The sequence below is a fragment of the Manis javanica genome, chromosome 15, assembly GCF_040802235.1.
Source record: "Manis javanica isolate MJ-LG chromosome 15, MJ_LKY, whole genome shotgun sequence".
Lineage (NCBI taxonomy): Eukaryota > Metazoa > Chordata > Mammalia > Pholidota > Manidae > Manis > Manis javanica.
This window is the reverse complement of record NC_133170.1, coordinates 31,455,050-31,476,437: the sequence shown is the minus strand read 5'-3', so window position 1 is coordinate 31,476,437 and position 21,388 is coordinate 31,455,050. Positions and strand designations below refer to the sequence as shown.

The window sequence follows — 21,388 nt, the reverse complement described above, 5'->3', positions numbered from 1 at the left end:
CTGAACTGAGTACTGGTAGACCACAGAGTGAATAAATAAACAGTGAAAAAAGATTAATGGAAAAGCCTGGAAACAGCTGACCAGTGTAATCCAACAGCTTTCTGCAGGCACATCTGCTTGTGGTTGTATTTTACACTGTTGCAGTATAATACACGTTCTCCCAGTGAAACTGTCTCTGCTCCAGGAGGAAGTGGTGAGCAACAGAGGGTTTTGAATCCCGTGGACAGCATGTCTCCGAGGTGCCACCCCATCTTCCGGACCCTCCGACCAGGTGCTCTGGCCAAGAGCAGCAGTGGGGCCTGGGGAAGCCCCAGGAAGAGCCCATCCCCAAGGGCCACAGCGGGTGACAGACTCTCCAAGGAGAAAGGGAGGGTGGTGAGCAGGCCGATTCCTTTCTGGGGCAGATGTGGAAATGAGGCTAAGCAGAAAAGGAATTCTCATAAAAGAAATTTCCCAGAATAATTTCTTAGTGAGCATAAGGCCCAAGACAAATACGAAAGCTGGAAATTTCTCCAGCAGTCTCTCAGCTCCCCATTCCTCCGGGTATTCACATTCTGTTGGCCAGCGCAGCTCATACATCCCTGAGTTAGTACAGCAGAGTGAGGCCTGGGGGGCCTGAACCCCCTTGAACAAAACCCTCCCAAGCCCTGGCTGCCCTGGCCCTCCTGGGCGTGGGCAGGGGCCGCTCCCTCCAAGCTCCAGACACACAACTCGATCCGAAATGGGGAACCTGGCTCAGGGCTGGGGATGCATGGAGGGGAGAAGAGAGGTGGAAGCAGGCTTTGAAAGGCAGTTAAGGGGGCTGCCTACCCGAGTTCTGGTGGCAGCCCGCAGGAGGCTTCCCTTCTTCTGGGCCCGCTCCAGGCCTGTCCGCTCCTCAGCCCTGCCAAGCCCTGGGCACCCCTGGCTCTTGGGTTACCTGGCACTAGGGGTTGATTTTTGGGGGACTGCTGGCTTCTCTTTGCTTTTCTAGTATCTGAGGATTCTAGCATCATTTGGGAATGATACTCAAAGAAAGACACAGCACACAATTTTTAAATAACTTTATAATTTCCTGATGGATTTAGTTTGTGAATAAAAAAGAAAAAAATGAACAAGTGTTTACAATAATTATCAAGGCAGAGTTGTCTATAACACCTCTTTGTGTCAGTAAGGTGACTCTGGCTGTCACACGCACACAGCTGAGGGCAGTGGGTGCGCCTGCACCCCAGACACCACTGTTGTGGCTGCTACTGTCACCACGAGGAACTCAAGCTACCGGAGTCAGCACCCATCCTCCTCGGCCGCCACTGCAGGGCAGCCCTACTGACGCGGAGGATGAGCCCCAGGGAGACCCTAGGTCTCCGTCCGGACGCCCTGGTTCTCGTGGAGGCGGGTGCGGCCGGGCTGCAGGGCAGGGCGACTGCAATACCGACTGGCGTGGCCGGGCAGGCAGGTGAACGAGCTGCCTTCAGCATGGTCCGCTTCCTCTCCTGCCCTCGGCATCTCTGGGCCCAAGAGGCACAGCCCGGCCCCAGGGACCCGGTGTCTAAAAAGCTCATAGGGGAAGAATCTAGAAGGAATGGAGATCCGAGTACAGTTCATCCTTCGGACGGCAGGCTCCAGGATGCGGGCGCGGGCCTGAACTGGACGGGCCCTGGAAATATAGCACCAAGTGGGCAGGAAGGAAGTTCTCGGCCTTGCAGGGCTGCTGAGGGTGCGACTTCAGGGCCAAGCCCAGGTCACCACACGGTCCTAGGCACACGGGGCTGGGGCAGACATGGGGGCAAGGGCGGCGACGGGGTCCCACGCGGAGCCCTCCCCCGGGTCCTGAGGGTGTGCGGGAACTCTCCGAGCCCTGCTCCGATTCCTTCTGCTTGGCGGCTGTCCGCCCCCTGGGCAGGCGACCGCCTGGCGCGCTGTTCTCCAAGCAGCCAGCCCAGCTTCACCCGGCCGGCTGCGGAGGAGCATGGCTGCCCCGGAGCTTGAATTCCTTTACTAACATCATATTGGTTTGTTTTTCAAAACACAGCTCTTTAATTTTTCAGTTCTACAACTATTTTTAATATCTTAATAATCTCAACAATGGACACAATGCAACTGCCTCAACGCTCTGAACCACACAGACAATATTGACGAGCAGAGAAACAAAAGGGCAGGTGGGACGCGGGAGAACTGCTCCCTCCCCGCTGACCAGCCCCAGAAACCAAGGCTCCCCCAGGGTCAGGAGGAGGAAGGCCTGTGGCAGGGTCATGGCACTCATCAAACACGTTGGAAAAAGTCAGGAGACACTTGGTTACAGTTCTGACACTAAAAAGTTTGGGAACAGTTTTTGCTTAAAAAGAATCATCGAGCCATTTTGTTCAGAAGGATTTCCTTGCAATGTATATTTTCTTTTGCCCAAATACTCCCTTAGTTCACTCCAGAGTCTTTCTAAAACATTCCTTTGGGTATTCAAGGCCCCATCCTGAGGAGCCCGGGGGCTGGCAGTGGTGGAGAAGCCGGCCCTGCAGGCCCTGCCAGGCATAGCACGCCACCCGGCCTGTGGGCTGACACAGCGCCCACTGTGATTTAGAAGTGCCGTGTGAGGGTCACCTTCTATGTGGTGATATATTCCCTGATTTGCTCTTTTTTCAAAGACCCCAAGGGTAGCCGGTGGGCCTGTGCTCATGTCTGAGGCCACCAGGGGGGCAGGGGGGCTCTGGGGCCAGCAGCACTCTTGAGCAGCGAATCCAGGCACTCATCCTGACAATGACAGGGGAGGGACTGGCCGGGTAGCTGGCTAGGACTTGGTGATGACTCTCCCATCCTCTTCGTGGACTCTGAGGAGTGGGTGAGCCCGTGGGGCCCTCGTGGGAAACCAGGCTTTTACTGACAAGAAGTGCCAGGTCACATTGCCACTATCACCACTGAAGGCAGTCTTGGGTCTAGTCTCCTTTGCCGTATTCTAAAGCCCATGTGTAAAGGAGAGGGAAGCACTTAGATCTTCTGTAGGTTATAAGGTACAAGGTCAAAGTCGGAGCCAGAGATGGATTTAAGGATTTGTTTCTTAATTTGTTAGAGCCCATTTAAGATCTTTTCTGTTGCAAATGGTACATAAATCCTTGCAAATCTCATTTCAGAAACTTCATCAAGAATTTAATGAGGACCTGGGACAGAGGTATATGACACAAAGAGACCGTCGCTTTGCATTTCTTCAGTTGTGAGCCCCGGGCTAGATTCTATCCACTCCTCTTCTTGTCCCCTTCATGATGACCTTCATTTGGGGTGCAGATCTTTAGGTGTTAAGGGGTAACTAGCCTTGCCAGTGAACCGGATGAGTCTGGTGAACATGACAGGCAAGCTGTAGTGAGTTTTCAAGGCTACAGACCTTTGGTAGCAGTCAAGTGACCTGTGAGGCCGAGTACCAGAGGAGGGCCCCCGGCGGGGAAGTCCTGTTGTGCTGGGAGTTGTGTTATTTAGTATATGGCAGCTGAGTGAATGGATTTAACTCAGTGAGCATTGTCCTGACTTAGCCCCCATACTATAAAGGCAGGGCATGGTCGCTACTCAGCTTTAGCTACAGCCTACTTACATTTAGGACCGAACAGCCCCCAGAACCTCTGCGATGCTGGATGACCACCCAGGAAGAATCAAGGAGATTCCCTGCTGGGGTTCAAAGACAGCAGACAGAGGATGCCTGCCCCACACATCGTTTGTGCCAAAGTACTTGGCCAGGGAACATCCATAATGTTTGTAGAGGAAGCCTCAGGAAGGGTTGAAAAGAGAAGGGGGAGGAAGGAGGTGCAGTGAAGTCAGGCACCATGTAGGCAAGAGTGACAGGTATGTGTCTGATGCTAAAGGTGGAGTCAGTGGGACCCAGGGAGACCTGCCGGATGCCTTCTCTAGCCGACCAGCTGGTCGGCTGGGGCCACTTCCCTGGCATGGCCTCTCCTGCCTTCTCTGTTCTGCTCTAGTCCCCTGAACAGTGCTGTTCTACCTCACTTGTTTGCATTATGGTAGATAAAGTGAGATTCTAGTGACTCTGGCCCTAAAATCCTGGGGGCTTTGTGTAAGATTCATGGGCAGTGCAATGAATAAATGGAATGGAGGTGATCGGTCACAAACTATGACCACTTACTATCTAACCCCCGCACCGACCTCTGTCTGCCTGACTATCAGAAAGCATCTCAGTAAGAAGTTTACGAGCAGAGTCCATTTAGACCTTTGATAAGAACACTCCACAGCTTCTCACAGGAAGAGACTGTTTTACAGCAGGGAATTGGGCAGCTGGAGACCTGACCATATAAGTTAATGGGACGGCCAAGGGCTGCTGGTGGGAAGATAGTAGCCTGAATGCTGTGATGACTTTACAGGCACCAGATTCTTGGGTGAGTAGTTGGGGAAGGGGAAAGGAGAGAATGCAAGACAAAAACATTTCGTGCAGCAACTCTTATCAGAAGGTGTGAGTGTCTGGTGGGTGTCTGGCCGCAGAGATGGTCAAAGGGCTACATTTGGATGAAGTGGTCTAGTCTAGTTTTTGGTGACTGATTATTTATGATATAGTCCATGCTTGGGAAGAATGCCCTTCAAAATACCAATATCTTCAACTGGACTTGCAAATTTGGGATTAATTTTCTGATGTGCATCATGGAGCTGAGTTTCCCAAAGTACACGCTGTGCTAAGAAAACACTGTCCACCATCATAACCCCCTCAACAACACACTTTTCTAGGGTAACAAGAACAAACAGAAATCCTGAATTGCCAAAAGGGCTCCTACAGGCAAGTAAGTAACTCTGCCCCTGCCCCCAAACCCACCAATTACATCATAAAGAGAAATGTTGATTTGCACAAGAGTTCTCTGGAAGCTATCTTCCATCCAGATGGGGGACGGGAAGGGAAAGCCTTTACTGCTTTGGCTCAACCAGGTCTGTTCACAGATACCTTTACACCTCTTCCTCACCAAAGAGACTCTTCAAGGATGGGCACCTAACGGTGACTTGTATGCAGTAGGCATTTCTTATGTCTTCTCTGAATGAAAGAATGGAGCAAGGAGTGTGTGTGGGATGAGAAACATTCATTTGTGCCAGAAAGAAGTTCCAGGCAATGCACAAGGGGTCTGGGAGTACAAATTGGGAGTAAAGCTAATGGGGTGAGGGGGGCAGGTCCTAAACTTGGGCTGTGGGATGTAGAACACAAGTGGTGGAAAGGCAGATGCATTCATTGGGGGCTGAGGGGCCCAGACTGCTGTGACGGAGATGTTCAGAGAAACTGGACTGACCCCAGGAATGGTCACCTTCCTTCCACAGGAGCAGAGCCACAGAGGGTGCTGGCAGGGCGCACGCCAAACCCTTCTTCTGTTTCCTAGAGATAAAGGATCTGACAAACTTTGTATAAGTAAGCCAAAGGTCTTACACAAGAGGGACCAGGGGAAAGCCATTCGCTACGGCCCTTGTTACCTGGCTGGGAGGGGCAAGGACAAGTGCGGCAGGGCTGGGGCAGACCCGGATCCTGGGGGCTAGTGCCCCCGAAGGTGGGGGGCCCGCTCACGGCCCCTGCACAGAACACCACACATGTGACGGGTGGACAAGGGAGGCGGTAAAAAGAAGACTCGGGTTTCTCTTTGTCCCTGTTCTCTCTTTTTGAGATCTTTTAACCCCTTTAGGAGAAAGCACCTATTGTGATATTGGAACACTCAGCTCTCTGGTCCAGTGGGAAGCATTCTCTCAATATGCTGAACTCCAGGCAGATTCCAGATTTAGTTCTGGTGTCAAGGACAGAAGGAATGAAGTCTCTTCCATGCCCCTCTGCAAGGGCAGAGCCACCCGCTCCCACAGTTCTCTGCTGCTGACGACTGTATGTCAGTCCTTCATGGAGACTCAGACATTTACCCACCTTGGACATCAAAGAAGTGTGGTGACAACGCCCACAGCAGAAAGGCAGAGTGAGAGGACAGGTGTAGAAATGGTGCTGGAACCACACCTGAAGGACTGACCAAGACAGGATAGAGTCTGCTGTGCTGGTTTGGTGCCAGGAAGCCTCTGGGTGTCTATTTGGCATGGTTGTCCCCCGTGGCCCCTGGAGTCACTGCACAGGCTGCCGGCCAGCACTGCCCAGAGCAGGGTCAGGAGGACTCCTCCAGGGCGTTGACCACTTGCTCCAGGATGTCGGGGCAGTGGTCTGCAATCTGCTGCAGGATGGCATTGGCAAACTCCTGCAGTTCCACATTGTCCCGCTCCCCTTTTTCTAACTCATTCTGCAGCTGAAAGGGAAAGGAAGGATGGATTTCAGATAAAATAAAAACAATCCTGTCTGCACACTAAGAATTATTTGTTCATCAATAAAAAAGAAATAACATTTGCAACAAGCTGTAGGGACATGAGCCACAGACAGAGAACAACAAACACTGGTACTGCTTATATATGGAATCTGAAAAAAACAAATTTGTCAGACTCACAGAAATAGTAAGTAGATGGTAGCTGCCAGGGGCTGGGGAGTGGTGCTAATGGGGAGAGGTTGGTGAAAGGGTACACATTTTCTGTAAGATGAGTAAAGTTTGAAGAGCTAATGTACAATATAATGACTATAGTTGATAATACTGTATTATGTAATTGAAAATTCACTAAGAGTCTGACCTAAGTGTTCACATAAAGAAAAAAGGAAATACATGAGATGAGATGGCAGTGTAATTAACTTGACTGTGGGAGTCCTTCCACAGCATATTAAATCATTGTGTTCTACATGTTAAATACATAATTTTGTCAATTATACAACCTCAATAAAGCAAAAAAAAAAAAAACACAAAAAGATGCACTTTCTCTGTGAAGTCTTCCTCCATCAAAATTAACCACCAGGAAAATATAAAAGAAAATGTGAAAGGCTTCTTCATGAAAATGAGGCCTAAGGAAGTAAGTCGCTAACCCAAGGACCAAAGGCGCTGGCTGGCAGAGCTGGGCCTCCAATCCCAGGCCGCTCCTTCCAGGTGGGATTTTTCCCTCACTGTGTGAGGGTGGTACACATGTGCCCAGGATGGGGCATACGGATGGTCTCAGGTTGCATCTTAACTTTGCATAATGGCCCTTGCCCCAGGAAACTTACAATTTAGAAGTAATTCCCCATTATGTCCCACTTTTGCTATCCTAAGACCTGCTACTTTAGCTAAAAAGATTATTTTGAGAAACATAAGATAGCCCTTTGCTTGCTTAGGAGTAAGTATATTTCTAACTACCTTTTTAAACACTCTCTTTGACATTCCTTCAAGCATTATGGCAGCATTTATTGAGGGCCTACTATGTGCTAGGTGTTAAAAGATGAATGGACATGAACCTTGTCCTGAAGAACCATTTAGATTAGTAAGAACAAACATGTAAACTTATGATCACAATCAGCATGGTAAGAGCCATAACAAGGCATTAACATGTGCTGCAGGGGAGACATAAGAGCAGCTCTCTTGTTCTGGAGGAGTCTGAGAAGATATCACAAAAGGCAACATGTGGTCTGGATCTTGAGAGCTGAACAGGAGTTTGGGAGATCAAAGATGAGAAGAGGCTTTCAAGCAGATGGAACAAACAGAGCCACATGGGGCAAGAGGGGGCACAGCGCACACCTGGGAAGAGGGAGATGCTCAATGCAGCTGGAACATAAGGGCCGGAGACTGGGTGGAGACTGGTAGGAAATGAAGCCAAAGGGAATGACTGGGGCCAGACTATGTATGTAAAGGCTAAGAAATTCATATTTGATTTGGTTAAAAAACAAAAAAACCAAAAAAAATAAAGTGAGTTCAAGAGTTTTTATTTTACCCTGTACAGTGACATGATCACTTCTATTTTCTAAGAAGATAAAAATATGTTAGATTGAGTGGAAGAAGAATATAATTGAGGGAGGTTATGTTACAAGCCCAGGTGAAAGTTAAGGATGAGTAATTTGACATAGGTCAGCATGTGGAGAGGGACACGTTGATGTGTGAGACTTTCAAAGGTAGAAATACAAAGGATCATAAGAGATTACTATGAACAATTATATGCTAATAAATTGGACAACCTAAAAGGAATGGATAAATTCCTAAAACATACAACCTATCAAGACTGAATCATAATGAAATAGAAAATGTGAACAGACTGATTACTAGTAAGGAGAATGAATCAGTAATCAAAAACCACCCAACAAACAAAAGTCTAGGAACAGATGGCTTCACTGGTGAACTCTACCAAACATTTAAAGAGTTAATAACAATCCTTCTCAAACTCTTCCAAAAAACAGAAGAGGGGGAACACTTCCAAACTCATTTTACAAAGCCAGCATTAACCTTATAAGAAAACTAGACAAGATGTCACAAGAAAAGAAAATTACAGGCCAATATCTCATATGAACATAGATGCAAAAATTCTGAACAAAATATTAGCAAGCTGAATTCAACAATACATTGAAAGGATCATACACAATGAACAAGTGGGATTTATTCCAGTGATGCAAGGATGGTTCAACATCTGCAAGTCAATAAATGTGATATATCAAATTAACTATTTCTTTCGATAAGCATCTCAACAGATGCAGAAAAAGCATTTGAAAGAATTAACGTCCTTTCATGATAAAAACTCAACATAATAAAGGCCATATATGACAAGTGCACAGCTAACACCACACTAAATGGTGAAAAGCTGAAACCTTTTTCTCTAAGATCAGAAACAAGACAAGGATGCCCACACTTACCATTCTTTTTTTATTTTCCAGCTTTTGTCCAAGGGTTTTAATGACAATACTTTAAATAATACTTAAAAAAAATAAAGGTATCATTGACATACAGTTCTATGAAGGTTTCACATGAGCAACATTGTGGTTTCCACATTCACCCATATTATCAAGTGCCCCCCACACCCCATTGCAGTCATTGTCCATCAGCATAGTAAGATGCTATAGAGTCACTACTTGTCTTCCCCATGCCCCCTCTATATTATGCCACACTCACCACTCTTACTCAACCTAGTATTAGAAGTCCTTGTCAAAGCAATTAGGCAAGAAAAAGAAATAAAAGGCATCCAAACTAGAAAGGTAGAAATAAAGCTTACTCTCTTGGCAGAGGACATGGTGTTATATTTAGAAAACCCTAGAAACTCCACAAACCAACCTGTTAGAATAAACAAATCAATTCATTAAAGTTGAAGGATATAAAATTCAACATGCTAAAATCTGTTATGCTTCTCTAATATTAATGAAGAACTCAGAAAGAGATATTCAGAAAATAATCCCATCTGCAACTGCATCAAAAATAATAAAATATCTGGGAATAAATTTAACCAAGGAGGTGAAAATCTGTACTCTGAAAACTATGAAATACATTGATAAAATAAGTTGACAGACACAGAAATAAATGCAGAGCTATTCCATGTTCTTGGGAAGGAAGAATTAACAATGTTAAAATGCCCATTACCCAAAACAATCTACAGATCCAGATTGCAATCCCTATCAAAATTCCAATGGCACTTTTCATAGACATTAAAAATCCTAAAATTTGTATGGAATTACAAAAGACCCTGAATAGTCAAAGCAATCTTCAGAAAGAAGAACATAGCTGGAGGCATCATGCTCCTTCATTTCAAACTATATTACCAAGTTATATTAATCAAAACACTATGGTACTGGAATAAAAAGAGACACATAGATGAACGGAACAGAATAGAGAGCCTAGAAATAAACCCATGCATACATGGTCAATTAATTTACACAACAGAGTCAGGAATATACAATCAGGAAAGGACAGTCTCTTCAACAAATGATTATTAGGAAAACTGGATACATACAAAAGAATGAAACTTGACCACAATCTTATACCACACACAAAAATTAACTCGTTAAAGATTTGTATTAAAGATTTGAATTTAAGACCTGAAATCTTAAAAACCCTAGAAGACAACACAGTGGGTAAGTTCCTTGGCTATTATTTTTTTGATTTGGCATCAGACACAGAGGCAGCAAAAGCAAAAATAAACAAGTGGGGCCTATGTGAAACTAAGCTTCTGCACAGCAAAATGAAAGGGCAACCAACCAAATGGGAGAAAACAGTTGCAAATCATTTATCTGATAAGGGGTTAATATCCAAAATATATAAAGAACTCATACAGCTCATTAGCAAAGAAATAACCCAATTAAAAAATGGGCAGAGGATCTGAACATTTTTCAAAGACGATATATAGATGGCTAATAGGTATATGAAAAGGTGCTGAACATCACTTAATCATCAGGGAAAAGCAAATCAAAACTACAGTAAGAGATCACTTCACATCTATTAGAATGGCAATTATCAAAGACTAGAAATAACAAGTGCTGCTAAAGATGTGGAGGGAATGGAGGAGTGCTGTGCACTGCCAGTGGGAATGTGGATCAGTGTGGCCACTGTGGAAGACAGTATTGGCAGCCCTCAGAAACTGAAAAACATAATGAGTATATGACCTACCAATTCCACTTTTGGATATTTATCTGAAAAAAATGAAAACACTTAACTTAGAAAGATGTATGTACCCTCATGTTCACTACAGCATTATCTGTAGAAGAAGAAGATGATGATGATAACAACAACAGCCAAGACATGGAAAGAACACAAATGGATAAACATGTGGTACATGTATGCAATGGAATATTATTCAGCCATAAAAAGGAGACCCTGCCATTTGCAACAATATGGATGAAACTTAAGGGCATTAATGCTAAGTTAAGTAAGTCAGACAGAGAAAGAAAAATACTGTATGATCTAACTGTTCTGGGGATGTAATGACCAGCATGGTGACTATAGTTAATAATATCTGTATTGCATAGTTAAAAGTTACTGAGAGAGTAGATCTTAAAACTTCTCACAAGAAATAAAAAGAACATGTGATTATGTTGTGTATCTCAATAACAAAATTATTTAAAAAATTTATTGTTAAGTACTAGAAGGCTGGGGGATAGGTATGTGCTTTTTATTTTATTTTTGGGGCTGCAATGGACTGAATGTTATGTTTGTGTCCCTTCTCAATGTGGTGGTATGTTGAGGTAGGGAACTTTGGAAGTAATTTGGTCATGAGGGTAGAGTGAGCTTAATGCCCTGAAAGAAGAGCGCACTCACCGGAACCAGACTGCGTTGTCTGGCATCATGATCTTGAACTTACAGCCTCCAGAGTGGTGACAAATAAATTTCTGTTGTTGACAAGGCACTTGTTCCATTTATGGCACTTTGTTATAGCCTGAACTAAGATGGGGGTAATGCTTTCAAAGAAAGATATAAAAGGGAAAAAAAAGGCATGCCATCCTCAAAGCCACACCAGGGGCACTGGGCTGCATTCCAGGCACCTCATTTCCAAAGAGTGGAAACAAACTAGGATGAGTTCAAAGAAAAATGGCAGGTATGACTAAGGGGCTGGAAGGGCCATTTTATGAGGGAGTATTAGAAGAATCAAAGGTAGACCTGACTAACCCAACACGAAGGGAGGGAATGTGATTGTTAGCTACAAATATCAGAGAGCATAAACAAGAAGCTGGAAGGGTGACTTAGCACCGGAGGTGAAGTTTAACTAGAAGCGGCGGAAAGAGATTAAGGAAAAGCCAGAGGTAGGCTGAAGGCTGTGTTCCCAAGGTCTATTGAATGGGTTGCTCGGGAAAATCAAAAAGTTCAGAGCAGGAAGTGTTCCTTCATTAGCTGGAGCTGCTTTCCACCTGGGAGGCTGGTCTCCATTTCAGGGATTACTTAGGGTTTGCATTTTATCTGAGAGCAGTATGTATTAAATGCGGGCATGGCTGAGCAGGGAGAGATTTCATTGGCACTTGATCCATTACATGCTAAAATTCTTTTTTCCTAAAAAAGTTTTAAAGATCAATCTTTCTTGTGCTTGTGTAATTCCTTTTAAAATGAGGATTTAAAATTTGACTTGAAATGCAAAGCTTTAGTCATTCTGAAGTCCAAGCAGTACAGGAATGTGCTGCTGAAACCTGCAGGCCACTTAGGAAGGAAAGGCAACATGAAGTAACTGAACTAAACACAGACAGATGTGTTTCACAGCACAGGTGGGAAAACAAATCTTGGAAAATTAGTACCTCATTATTTTAAAACATTTCTTTAGCTTGTGCATCACATGTTAAAAAGGAAGTTTTTGTATGGTTTTGGTATGCAGCAGGTCCTGTGAATAAACTGGGAAAGGTGTATTCTGGTTTCTGAAACTTAATTTATCAGCTCTCCTCTCCCTCTACCCCCAATGCCTGCCTATCCATTTTTCAGTGCTTCCCTGAAGAAAGGCCTCTGTAGACTTAACATCAGAAGAGGATTTCCACAAAAGTATAAATATGCAGTATTTGGGATTTAATGAAAATGCTTACACATCCTAGCTGCAATAAATTAAATCTTTTTCCTCTTTCCCTTTCTTGGTAAAGCTACAAATCCAAACATAGCGGATGTACCACTGAGTCATCTAACGAGACCTTACATTTCCTGTCCGCTACTTTCTAACACTGGCAGGCTAATTCCACCACTGTAAATACTACAGTGAAAAATACTGTCTCTTGGTCTATTTCTTAAAAACACTATAATCATATGGAGAACCTAAGTTTACATGGTCCCTTCTCTAAAGATTCAATTCTCTGTGGATTGAAAGCTTTGCATCTAAAGGACAAACTTACCAACACTTCCAAAGTAATTTCCACTAAAATGCAAAACAAATTTTGTTCCCATGAATTTGCAAGCTCCTTCTATAGCTTAAGCATTGAATCCCTTCTCTCACAACTCAGTTTACTCCATATAAAAAATATCTACTATAAAATCTTCCTCAAGCCTCTTGGTGTACCTCAAGATTTCACAGAAAAGCCCCATTCTGCTAAACCTTAATTTAACTAAGATGCTCTAGAGGAAGGGACTACTGGAATAATAGGTGCTATTATTAGACAATAACATATTTTTATTACATATGCATAAAATATATATATCCCAGGAGAGGAACTATGAAATAATATGTTCCACTTGACATGTGGGTGGGATGACCATGCAGTAGGGAGATGTGCTGCCCCAACATCCTGCATGCGGGGTCTGACCCTGTTGGTGCGAAGGGGCACCTCGCTGCTCACCGCAGGAGGTCCCCGAGGCTGGCAGCTGTCACTCTCTGCTCTGCCCACCTAGCTCTCCTCCGCCTGCTGGGATAGCTCTTCGTTGCTGCTGCTGGGCCTCTTCTTTCTGTTCCTCCCACATGTGTAGGGTTTCCTGAGGCTTACAGGGACTTTCCTTTGTTCTTCCTCTTGTGCTCTGCTTGGGAAACCCTGTCTATCTTTAGCTTTAAAAAGTGGTAATAACAAAAACTAATTAATCGTTCACTTATTATGGGCCAGGTATTGTTCTAAACACTTTAGTGCATTAACACATCTAACTCACTTTCTTTGCATGTTTAATTTTTTCTTTTGAGGTGGGTTTTTAAAACTTTTATTTAGCAAAGAAAATTTCACACATGTACAAAAGAGACTAGTACAATAACCCTTAGATGACCTAAATTAACCATTATCAAGGCTTGTCAATGTAATTATAACTCTAGCTCCCTTCTGTCTCCCAAGTCTCATATTTGCATCTTTTGAATGCCTGACCAACAAACATCTTTGTGAATATCCCACTTACACATCAAATCATACTTCTTCATGCTATTTAATAAACTTCTTCTCACTTAATAACTACAAGTAATTTTTCATGTGATTAAATATTCTCCTAAATTACAATTTTAAATGGGCCGTATTGTAATCTGTTTTATGCTTGTATTATAATTCCACTATTAGAAATCTAGCTTGTTTTCCATTTTTAACCAGTATAAATATTAATGTGTTGAATTTTCCTGTATGTGAATCTTTGTGTATCTACAATTGTTTTCTTAAAATTCCTGGGTCAAAGGGTATATACCTATTTAAAGCTTCAGACATAGTACCAGACTGAGAACAGCGGTGCTAATTCTCAGCCCATAGGCCACACTGAAATCGCCCTTTCCCACCCACACCACACACGGAGGTGTGCGCCCTGACCTTGCCGCAACGACAAGGCTGCTTTCCTTTGCAGTTCTTTGTAGCTCTTTTCATTAGTAAAGCCAAAAATGAGGCAAAACGTTAAACATTTTTATTTATTTAGTGGTGTTTCTTCTTCTGTAAGCTTGCTGTGAAAGCCCTTCACCAGGCAGCCTCTTTTGGTTTCACGTCCTCACTGCCGACCCGCGTCCCAGCCCTAATGCGACCCTCAGACCCCAGCATCTCCTGCTTATTGCAACAGCTTCACACCCAGCTCAACCCTGGTTTGCAACAGTGATCTTTCTACATCAGCGTGGGCTAGGTGGCCCCTCCTTGTCCAGAACCTTAAACGACCTCCTCCCGGCCAAACAGAGCCCCATCTCTTTGGCATGGGCGCCACAATCTGGCCCCATCTCACCTCCCCGACGGAACTCCTGGGGTATTCTCGCCATTCCCTGGTCTTTGCTTTCACTTTGATGTGGCTCTCTCCTCCTGGAATGTGGACAATCCTACCTCCCACACTCCTCGCTCCCCTATCTTACTCATCCTTTGTGGTTGAGCTCAATTGCCCCCTTTCACTGTGGAGCCTTCTCTATTTAGAGGTGAATATTGCTGAAGTATTAATTTTATCTCATGTTTCAAGAGTTGGCTGTATGCTTAATCCCACAACTCTTCTGCAAACTCCTTGATGAATTCTTTTTTACATACCAATGCTGTCCAACAAAATGCCCTGCACAAAGCAGACAACTGCAAAACGACTGGTGAGTAAACTCCTGGAATGTTTGCTAATCCTGGTCAACACTGATAACTTTCCAAAGAGCTTCTTAAGATAAAATCTGAAGCATCTCCAAATCAAGACCGATGATGCAGACCTTGAAGCAGGGCATATGAACATACATGGTGGCACCCCACTTTGTTTACAGTTCTCAAAGATGAACTTTGGGACAAGTATAGGATGCCAAGGTGGCCTCCAGCAGGAATTTGCTAGCTTTGTCTGCTGAATGTTATTATAATGTATTCTTAGTAGCTGCTCCAGCCTTCCCTGAACTCATAGTAGTAATATGATTTCTAGAGGGACTTGAGCCAAGAATCACAAATGCAACAGCAACTCAATCTGAATGCTCACAGCAATCCACACTGGAAGTGTGTGCAGCAGAGGGAAGGACAGAATGCCTCGGCCTCACCTCTGCTCAGGGAGCAGATGGAGGACGCTCAGAGGGCAATGGAGGTATTTCAGAGACGATGTTGTACACCCCACTCCCCTGCAAACATTGTCATGAAAGGCTGGCTGCAAGAGAAACCACCCGAGCTCTCTGCCTGTTTTGGATGTGGGGTTAACTGTCAGAGAGCAGAGCGAAAGGAAGACTGAGAAGGAATGTGGTGGGATGGACAGAGGAATAGAAGTGCCACTGAGGGATGGGCTGACTGATCCAGGGAAACTGCCCCAGAACATCGACTGCTCGGCACAGGCCAGGCTACGGAGCAGGCTCTCCGCTTCTTCACAGCCAGGCAGAGGCGTCAGGGAGGCTCTACCAAAATCCACAGAATCAGGAAGTCGTAGAAGAGAGAAAACAGTCAACAGGTCCCCACTCACAGACCCAGAGGATGAGGTGAAAGGGCAGGAGGGATGGGTGCTTTACAGCAGGGGTGGTGACAAGACAGGTAACAGTGAGTTCTGCCACACCTGCCAGTAACTCAGATCAATCCTTTTCTGTGATGGTTTGGTGGTGGGCAGAAAATTATACAGAAACACTAAGTTTGGTTTCAGCACACAAGAACCCAAACTTGAGTTTTTTTTAACAGCTAAGTCCCAGGCTGCATGGGCCACGAGGTCCGGGCTGTAAGCTGACGTGATGACTGGAGCCTGTCAGAGGTGATGGTTCAAGGTGAAATGGTCCCCTGTCCCGGCCAGGTGTGGGCTATGGCCCCAGCCCAAATCGGCAGGCTGTCTACTTACAGCCGCCTAGGAAACATGAAGATATTAAGTAACCTCCGACTTTGGGTTTTTGAACAGCTAGAATAAACTGAAATGTATTTTGCCATAATATCTGTTGAATAAAACACTAAATATAAAACTTACATACTCAGAGGGATCTGCGAGCACAGTAGACATTTCTTGCCCAGTCATTTACTTTTCTACAGGAACTTGGTCACCATTACTTTGCGGAATCCCGCTAATATTTACTTACAGGGAAAACTAAAGTTGCTCTTGAAGAATCTGTCCTATAATTATTTCCCACAGACAATGGGTAGCTCTGACATCCTGTCTTCCTTGATGTGCCAGGTCCGAGTTTAGAGCCAGAATGACCCAGCCAAGATGCTTGCCGTGTGGAGCCTGAAGCCGCGGGCTGGCTCAGGCTCTGTGTCATGCTGGCTGGAGGTGGCCGTGATCAGGAGGCTGCTCTTGGGCCTTCTTCTTCTACCTCCCCTACCTTGTAATGAACTCCTTTGCCAGGCAACGTTAGAATTTGTTTTTATAAGATGGAAGGGCTGTGTTGCTTAAGTCAGAAATAAGAAAGATGTTCCTGTTCTTCCATGACTAATTTGGCATATGACAAAATGGCATAATAACAAGAGTTTAGCCCCAATCTCCCATGTGGGCCTGTACATACATGCTACCGGAATCCTGTCAGAGTTCCAGTGCCCCAAACTATAAAATTCTGCAATGAGTTCCTCAGACCCACTCGATGACATAAGGCAATGTAGTACTTAATGCCTCTTGAAGCATGAAAATCATATCATACAATTACTTTCTAATATTACCAAGAGCAGTTTATGCCTGGCACACAGTAGGTGCTCCCTAAATATTTATGAACGAATGCTTGCCATAAACTGTGGGGTTGCTAGCCTTTTCAGCTTTGTATCATCATGTGTTTTTACCTTTAGTTTTCAAAGGTTAAAAATAAAACAAAAAAGCAAATCAAGAGCTTCTCTGCATCCCAGCTGAAAATCTGTAATGCAGCTCTCTAGCCCTAAAGGAAATACAATATTTTAATTTTGTGAATCCGTATTAACACAAAACACACAGTTTAGTTTTCTACACTAGCCTGTTCTCTTAAAAAATATCAAATGGTGGAACTACTACACCTAAAAGTCAGCCAATTCTAAGATTTAGAGTCATAAATCTGGCAGGGAGTTAACAGAATGACCTGTTCAGTTCTCTACCCTCACCAGCAGGACAACTGAGGCCTAAAGAGGGACAGTGACCAGGACAGTTCAGACTGACAGAATAATGGCCTCAGGAAAACCCTTCCTTGGTATTATCCTTTAAGCCAACCAGTGGGTGGTTAAGGGATCAAACTCCACTACCTCCAGATACACGGCTCTTCAGAGAGAGAGGAAGTCTCCTCTGCCTCAGGGAAGTTTTCTAAGAACTGGTCTTGCTGGCTAGCTGTCAGACTTCCTAGAGTCCTATCGAATTTACAGTAAGTCATGATTTTGTGGAATTCAACAGCTGAGAGTTCAAATAACCCAGGTAAAAGTGGTAACATGAATGGGGGCCAGTAGCAATCCAAAGGACCAAACACATGTGGCTAACACCTGTCACTCCCAATTAATCCCCTTCCATACAGCAGGACCTGTAACTGGGCAAGCACAATGGATGTAACAATCTGGCTTCAGACAGTTATCTGTACATAAACCAGCACAAACTTCTGTTTTTTTTTTTGTATTTGCTGATGTCACTAATGTACTAATGTCTTAATTTCTACCCTATTTTTGTCTAGACAATTCTAAATTGCTGGCTGCCTTCCTGCCTAAAGCATTCTTTGTTGTGAGATAATTTGCATTTTTTCTACATGATACTCTGCCTATAAGAACCTCCCAGGTTACCGTCTTTCCTGAAAGGGTGTATTCTGATTATAGGCGTTACACCCTCTCTGAACAAGTAGGGATAAGGGAGCAGACAGAGAAGGAGCATGCCCAGAAATGGCGACCAAAGATACAGAGAAGGAACAAAACCCACCCTCCCCCTCAAAACCAACAGCAGAGTTCCCACTGGTCTGACTGGCTCCCCCATATATCACATTTCAAGAGCCAGGAGAATGAGGAATGATGTGTCATGTAAAAACATTTCTGGAACACTGAAGGGACTGTGATGTGCCACACACTCAAAGAGCAAGCCAGCCATGCCTACAGGGGGCAACGTCATACTGTGCGTGAATGGAATGTGCTAAGAGAGTAACACACACAGTTCATATGAGATGGCAGGTGCTCACTCAATGGAGGGGATACTTTCCCAATGTACACATATAGGAAATCACCACGTTGTACATAATTAGCTTACAATTTCATTTGTCAATTATACTTCATAAAGCAAAAGAAAAGGAACAAGTGAGTTGCCCCTTTGGGTGAAGTGCCTGGATGAAGCACAGTCCTGAGGCACAGAGATGGACAGGATGGCCTGCAAGTCTTCACCAGGCCAGAGACTGGTGACACAAGGCTTGGGAAAGTGTGGAGTTCTAAATGAAGAGCTGTATTTCCCAGCTAGGCGGAATTTCAATAGTTGTCTAAATTGATTGGGTAATTCCTTGCATCTCACATTATCTCTTACAAATCTGTTAACTGATGTGAACAGGGACATTCAAATTAAGGGCCTGTCATTATCAAAGTGGAGAAAAATTTCCCTCTTTGCCAAAGGGATCCATCAGAACAACAGCAGCGTTCTGGGAACCACAGACGCAGCCAGCCCAGCTAGCCAGCCCAGTATATTTGGTTTGGCTCTAGAATTGAAAAGTGTCAAAAGGGAGAAGATGAAAAAAAATAACTAAACAGCTAATAAGAAATCCAATGCTGGAACTGTCAGGGTGGTAAGAACAAGGCTTTGCTGCAGCTGAGACTTCAGTGCCCCAATCCATGTCCAGCGGATCTCTCTGGCCAAGCAGGTGGAGAGAAGGGAATTTCCTCCACCAGGGCGGCACAAACTCCGTGCATGCCCCACGTCCAGGACTGCTGCCTGCTATGCGCACGCACACATGGATTCCGACTCTAGGGCCAGCGGGAAAGGCTCCCACAGGGAACTATGGATTTCATTTTCTCTTTTCCCAGTGCCAACCTGATACATTCCCAGGAGGTACCTCCTGGCTCCCTTTGGTGTGGCAGAAATCCTGCCCCAGGAATTCAAAAGGGTGAGGGAGGGGTGCTGCTTCTGACCAAGACTCTGGTGTCCTGTGCGCAGTTATGAGTGATCCCCTGGGCACACATGAGCACTGTGTGGAGGACCACGGGCAGTGGGAAGGGCAAGCAAAATCCAGTGCCACAGCAAGTTCTATCTCAGGGGGCAGAACACAGAAGGCTGGGGGTGGCTGGGGGAGGGGTGAAACCCACTGTGGATTGCTAAAGGGAAGTATATGATGTGATTTTAAAGCTCTCAGACAACGTCAGGGTTGAAAGAAAAATATTCTCACAGTCCCCTAAAGCTCAGAGAACTTTGCAGTCAGTGTTTACTTAGGTGAAAAAGGGTGAGAACAAGACTCCAGGGAATTTCTAGTCCATCTAGCTCAACGCATGCCCATGGGTTGGCACACTTGTGAGCACAGGGCCCCCAGAAAGTGTGGGCACAGCCATGTCATTCCTGGACAACCAAGGCCTCAGACAGCTTTATTTCCATAAGGAAGTAACGGCCATGCCCAGGAAGGACAAGTTCACAACAAAGCATGTACTTCCAGGAATAACCATCTAGCTTACTCAAGAAGAGGAGGATTCCCAGACCTTGTCTCCCCACTTCTCTTCCGGAGGAGGCAGCTGGAGGTGAGCTCCACCTGCAGAAGCAGCCAAGCAAGAAAGTGAGCCCAACTGGACAAGGAAGATGGGTCACCCCAATGCACACAAGCCGAGGCAGCCAATCCAGACAAGCAGCCCCACTGGCTCCCACGGTGGCTCTTCCCAGGGGCGCCCTGCGCCCACAGGGATGCTGCCAGCAGGCTGCAGTATGCTGGACAGTGCCCACAGCTGGACACAAGGCAGGGAGCAAGCTACAGCCCTGAAGGAGGTTAGAGAAACTTAACAGAGCCTTTTAATGATCTGTTCTTCACTTTCCTCCTAAAAGGAAGGCCACAGTGCTCGGTGAGCACACAATGCCTGGAACAGACCTGCATCTACTTGTCATTACCCATTACTGAAAAGCACTTTGTTTGAGCCAGCAGGCAAACGCCCCTGCAGTGTCCTGCAGGTGATGGAACGCTGCCAGAGGAGAACATAGGGATGGCTAGGACTTCCTCTGACAGGTCAAGAGCATTTCCTTCCAAGGGGGCCATGAAGTGAAATAGTGGAGGAAGGTCTGGGATGGAAGGAAATGTCCAATCCCAATGTGCCACTCAACTTTATCATATTGGGCCAGTCACTTCACCTCTCCGGCCTCAGCTTCTTATGAGCAAAAAGAAAAGAGATTAGAGGGATCCAAGATGGCGGTGTGAGTAGGACAGTGAAAATCTCCTCCCAAAACCATGTATATTTTTGAAAATACAACAAATACAACTATTCCTAAAAGAGAGACCAGAAGACATAGGACAACAGCCAGGCTCATCTACACCTGCGAGAACCCAGCGCCTCATGAAGGGGGTAAGATACAAGCCCCGGCCTGCGGGACCCGAGTGCTCCTCACCCCAGCTCCTGGTGGGAGGAGAGGGGTTGGAGCAGGAGGGAGAGGGAGCCCAGGACTGCTAAACACCCATCCCTAGTGAACCGTACTGGAGCGCAGACACACAGTGCGTGGGGTGCTGGATACTAGAGAAATGGAACAGTAAAACCTGTGAGTGGGTCTCCACAGCTGGCGCCCCTGGGACAAAAGAAAAGCAAGTGCCCTTTGAAAGTCTTAAAGGGACAGGGGCCTCACAGCTGGATGGAAGCCCCTCAGCACACTCAACCAAGAACCTGGGAATCCTGGGGAAGTCTGGGCGCCCTAACCCCCTGGGCAGCAGCACAGCTCAGGGACCCCTCACAGCGATAAACAGCCTCCCGCCCGTACCTCCTCCAGTGCAGCTCCACCATAGCGGGGCAGCAGCCTGAGAGTGACCACACCCACAGCAGCTGGGAAGAGCTTCTTCCACAGCGGCCGGTCAAGAATCAGAGACCCCGTCTGTGTGGAACTGCTGAGCACAAGCCGCAAGATGGGACATTCTCCCAGCCGAAACATGTGCCAGCTCCCTACAACTACCTTTGTCAGCACGAAAAGGCAGAATAATTTGATCCAGACCAAAACCACAGAGACAACCTCTGAGAAGGAGCTTGGGGAGATAGACCTAACCAATCTTCCTGAAAAAGAATTCAAAATAAAGGTCATAACCATGCTGATGGATCTGCAGAGAAAAATGCAAGAGCTAACGGGTATAGTAGGGAGGGAGACTACAGTAATAAAACAATCTCTGGAAGGATTTAAAAGCAGAATGGATGAGATGCAAGAGGCCATTGATGGAACAGAAACCAGAGAAGAGGAAC

General features: G+C 45.5%; 1 protein-coding gene across 11 annotated transcripts in view; it reads right to left on the bottom strand.

The window, feature by feature from the left end:
• Nucleotides 1-1,028: 1,028 nt before the first annotated feature.
• The window catches only part of ERC1 (ELKS/RAB6-interacting/CAST family member 1), a 724,558-nt gene continuing 704,198 nt past the window's right edge, over nucleotides 1,029-21,388 (bottom strand). For all 11 annotated transcript variants that reach the window (XM_073222497.1, XM_073222500.1, XM_073222503.1 and 8 more), the window contains one exon: nucleotides 1,029-6,221. In XM_073222497.1, coding sequence (XP_073078598.1) covers nucleotides 6,084-6,221 — 138 coding nt within the window. In that variant the 3' untranslated portion in view covers nucleotides 1,029-6,083. The remainder of the gene's footprint in view (nucleotides 6,222-21,388) is intronic.